Source organism: Onychomys torridus, chromosome 1, assembly GCF_903995425.1.
Source record: "Onychomys torridus chromosome 1, mOncTor1.1, whole genome shotgun sequence".
In the NCBI taxonomy this organism is placed as follows: Eukaryota; Metazoa; Chordata; class Mammalia; order Rodentia; family Cricetidae; genus Onychomys; species Onychomys torridus.
The window spans coordinates 79,758,580-79,763,130 of NC_050443.1; the positions used below are offsets into that span (position 1 = coordinate 79,758,580).

General features: G+C 46.8%; 1 protein-coding gene across 3 annotated transcripts; it reads left to right on the forward strand.

Moving 5' to 3' along the window:
- The first annotated feature begins 467 nt into the window (after positions 1-467).
- Positions 468-3,011, forward strand: LOC118592942 (cytochrome c oxidase assembly factor 4 homolog, mitochondrial). Of its 3 annotated transcripts, none has more exons than XM_036202032.1 (2): positions 468-665; positions 2,415-3,011. In XM_036202032.1, exon 2 carries the CDS (start codon positions 2,425-2,427, stop codon positions 2,686-2,688), a length of 264 nt encoding a protein of 87 aa, XP_036057925.1. In that variant the 5' UTR covers positions 468-665; positions 2,415-2,424; the 3' UTR covers positions 2,689-3,011. The 3 variants fall into 3 exon arrangements, with proteins under 3 accessions (XP_036057925.1, XP_036057935.1, XP_036057944.1); XM_036202042.1 differs by having other exon boundaries at positions 468-592; XM_036202051.1 differs by lacking the exon at positions 468-665 and adding an exon at positions 682-843.
- The last annotated feature ends 1,540 nt before the right edge of the window (positions 3,012-4,551 follow it).

The window sequence follows — 4,551 nt, forward strand, 5'->3', positions numbered from 1 at the left end:
TGCCTTGGCGACACGCATAAATAAACAAATGTAATTTTAAAAATAAGAAAATGTCTCCTTTCACGGCAACAGTTAAGTGCTTATAGATCCTCGTTCTGACGTGGATCACGCTGCGCATGTGTTTCCTGGGTCTTGGGAATGAAAAATAATGTCCACGCGGTTTTGAAGTTTATTTTCTGGACCCTGTGCCCTCCAGCTTACTTGGCAACCCGAAGTAACTCACTTCGGTCATGGGGGCCAGGCATAGCTCTCGCTGATGAAAAGGCACACGAGCTACACGCTTCCTCTGTTGCTTTTTCAGGCCTGGAGTCAACTGAGAGTGCGCACCTAAGACTCTCAGAACCATCAACATTTATCTCCCCCATGGTCCCGCCCCCATTTGTCCGCCTCTTCCGCCCTTTCCCGGAAGAGTAGGGCTGAGGGAGGGCTCTACATGGAGCCCACCAATAAGAATGTGCAGAGGGTTCCATACTTCCGTGTGTGCGCTCTCACGATGGCCCGCTTCCTGCAGAGAGAAGCCGGAGAGTCCTCAGTGCCCGCGGAGCTAGGTGTCCGAGGCGGAACGTGCTTGCACGCTCTTCGGCATCCGCGGGTGAGCACTGCGCACGCATCATTGCGCCAGAGACACCGTGGGGACCGCCGCAGTGAACCCGGAACTGGGAGAGGTGCTTCAAGGGACCTGGATGCCTTTATTTCTCTGCTTCCCCCTCATTGTCATGCCTTTCTAGAAGTGCAGGGCAAGCTGTCCGCCATCTAGCCTGCCCTTAGAACATGGTTCGAACTCGTTTCATTCAAGGAATACCGAGGGCAACATGTTTTGGGTGTAGACTGCAGTAACATTTAGTGAGTCTTACTAGTGATTCTAAAGCGCGCGCGTGTGTGTGTGTGTGTGTGTGTGACTTGATGGTGATTCCACCCAACGAGGCAGGTTCCAGCCAATGTTATTTCAAAACCAGTTTCCCTTTCATTGTGTGTGCCTCCGTACAAGTGAGGTTTATATAGAGATGGAGTGCTTCATTCCACTTGTGCCTTGCTCCTTGTCCTCATAATAGTCTTAAACTCCTAACATGGACTGCAAAGCTTTGCTGGCCAATCATTTAATCACTTCTGCCAGTTTTCATTTCCTGCTCAGCTGTTTCCTCCAGTCACTGAAGTGTTTTGTGGTTCTGTGGTGCTGGGGATCAAATTCAGTGGACTCTCCCATGTTGCTCTACCACCAAACTACACCTTCAGCCCAGTCACAGAACTTTTGATTCCGTGTGTCCAATGCTGTCTTTCCGCCTCTAGCCAGAAATAGTTTTCTCATGTCTGGCAAACTCCTATTCATCCTTGAATTTCAGCCTGGAAGTCATTTCCTCTAGAAGAGAGGTTCTCCACCTTCCTAAAGCTGCGACCCTTTAATACAGTTCCTCATGGTCTGGTGACCCCCAGCCATAAAATTATTTCGTTGTTACTTCATAACTGTAAATGTGCTGCTGTTATGAATCACAATGTAAATATCTGATATGTGACCCCTGTGAGAGGGTTGTTTGACCCTCAGTAGGGTCGCGACCCACCAGTTGAGAAACACTGCTCTAGAAGGCCTTGGAGGCTCATTCCTGCCCATCAGTTCCCAGCTGAATGTATATGTTATTGTAAATTGCTTGTTTACTTGCCTAAATTGTAAACTCTGTGAGGGCAGGAGCTGTCTCTAGCCTGGTCGTGCTTGTCCACTCTCAACATAGTAGCTGGCACACATCTCTTAGTTGCCGCCGGCTAATGAACGAGACAGAGAAGAGGCATCTAAGTCCTTTTAGTTCCTTCATAGCCATTGTGATAAAAACGTGTGCAAAGGTGACATCATCTTTGTTGAAGCCTTTCGTCCTGCGGCGTTCTGTGGGTGCTGAAGTAGGTGGTCTTGGGCAAATACACCTCACAGGAGGATATTGTTACTAAGCAGCTCATACCCCAGACTCATCCTTTGCCCCAGTCTCCATGTGCTTGTGCTAAAGCTACACTGAACTCTCAGGTCCTCCCATGTGTCAGCCCTGCATGTACCTGGATTTCCTCCCACGTGTTTGACGTCTTTCTTCAGAGGAAAGAAGAAAGGCTGGTTCTTTTGAGGTAGATCAGAAATGGCTTCTTCAAAAAGATAGCATTTCATTTCATTTGCATCCTACTAGCAGACTCCATTGAGCTTAGACACTTTTGTCTCAGTTCTGTTCAAACCATTTTGCAGGCCCTCTTTCTGCCAGGCTTCCTTGCTGGAAAGCCCTCTGGTAAATCAGGCTCAGTATTTGACTTTCAGGAGCTTAGTCTCTAAGGGAGGCAGGCACAGAAGCAGGCCTCACTTTGCAGTCTGGACTATATTGTTTATGAGCAGGAAGATGTGTATAATCCTACCTGTACTTTAACCTCATCTGTGTTGACTCTAGGTTCCTCAAGATGGCAGCTTCAGTCCCACAGGGCCATAACCGGACCCGGCCGATGAAGAGGGATGATGAGGAAGAAGACCCACTGGACCAGCTGATCACCCGCTCTGGCTGTGCCGCCTCCCACTTTGCAGTGCAGGAGTGCATGGCCCAGCACCAGGACTGGCGTCAGTGCCAGCCACAAGTGCAGGCATTCAGGGATTGCATGAGTGCACAGCAGGCGAGGCGGCGGGAGGAACTGCAGAGGAGGAAAGAGCAAGCCGACGCCCATCACTGAGACCCTAAACCACCACCCCACAGGCTGTCCCTGAAGAAATAAGCACCCACAGAGACCCTGGGAAGAGGCAACCCTAAGTAGTAGATGTGTACAACAAGAGGTATAAAATTTGGGGACAGTCTTTGGACTAGGGGTGAAAGCCAGACCCCAGGCATTTGCACATGAGCTGTTTTACACTATGGTCAGATCACACGTATCTTCATCTTTCCCATTCCACCAATATTTGTATTTAAAACAAATGGGATATAGGCCACCTCCTCTGTCCCACCTCTTGAGTCAGTGTGCCAAGTACTTTCTAAGTAAATTCACAACCTAAAGGTAAATTGGTTGCTCAATCAGGCCTTCGTTTTTCAGTCACAAATTTAACAACAAAAAGTATTTCTAGGGCATTGTGTTAGTAATGTGCAATTTGAAGAGTAATATGACCTTCCTGTTTCTTAGAGACTAGTGTGAGAGGCAGAAATAAAGCCCCACTCAAACAGCGAACTCAGTTTCCAACAGTGACATAAGAGCCTTTATCTTTCCTCACTTCTGGGTGTTTTATTCAGTTTAATGGGGGCCAGGAGATAATAGAGAAACTAGAGAAACTTTTTTTTTTAAGACAGAATCTGTGTAGTCCAGACTGACCTTGAACTTGCTGAATAGCCAAGGATCACCTTAAACTCATGATCTTCCTGCCTCTACCCCACATAGTGAGATTACAGGCATGTGCTACTACACCAACTAGGGAAACATTTTCATCGGATACCTGTCGTATGCCACGCTCTGTTGGACTAACAGATTCAGAGTCTGCCCCTAGCCTAACCAACACACAGAGCTTGCCTGACATTTTGGAAGTATGTTTAACATTAAAACACAGACTTTGACCTTTGGAAAATGGAACCACTATCAACATGGAGCTTTATGTTCCTACTTGACAGCAGATTGACAAAGCTGATAACCCTTCTCAGGGTGCTAGGTCCTGTTTATAACGTCAATAGTCGCTTCTCCTTTTTAGTCAGTGAAACCACCAAATCTATTTCTGCATGTCCCTGGAAGTTATCTGGGAATGGGAAGGGGGTTGGAAGATTACCCTGCCACAGAAGCTGGGGTGCTTTTTATCATTATTAACAAACATTTCTTAGGCATCTGTGTGTTAGCAGGCCAAGTCTGAAGACCCTAAAGCCTACTTTGAGCCTTGTGTGCAGAAATCTTAGGGAAGAGGGAGGGACGTAGAGAAGGCATGAGAGGTTTAATGGACTGCAAAGCCCTATTTTGAGCTGAAGACCAAGTGAATAGACAGAGCTGCCTCTCTGCCAGTGCACGCCTGCTTCGAGCTGTGAGTTAGCAGTGGGTAAGTAGTGCACTGGAGGTGTCAGCACAAATCCCAAAGATGGGCATGGTGTGGTGGTACCCGCCTTTAATCCCTTGACTCGAGGCAGAGGCAGGCAGATCCCTGAGTTCAAGGTCAGCCTAGTGAACATATGAGTTCCAGGGCAGTTACAGCTATATATATAGTGAGATCCTGTCTTAAAAAAAAAAAACAACAAAAAAAAAAACCCAAAGATGAAAAGGGAGTCAACTAAGTGGGACTTTTGAAAATGAAGTACACATTACTTATTTGTAAGGTAGGAAGAATTACCATCAGGAGCAAATGAAAAGTACATCAGAATCAGTAAGAAAAGACAAGTAGAAAGTGGACACTAGCTGGGCATGGAAGCCCATTCCTACCTGTATCCAGCATTTAGGAGGCTGACTGAGGCAGGAAGATCACCCATAAGTTTGAGGCCAGCCTGGGCTACATAGTAAGTTCTAGTCTAGCCTAGCCTATAAAATGAGATTATTTAAAAAAAAGAACTAATATGCTTGAAGTCATAGGAAAAT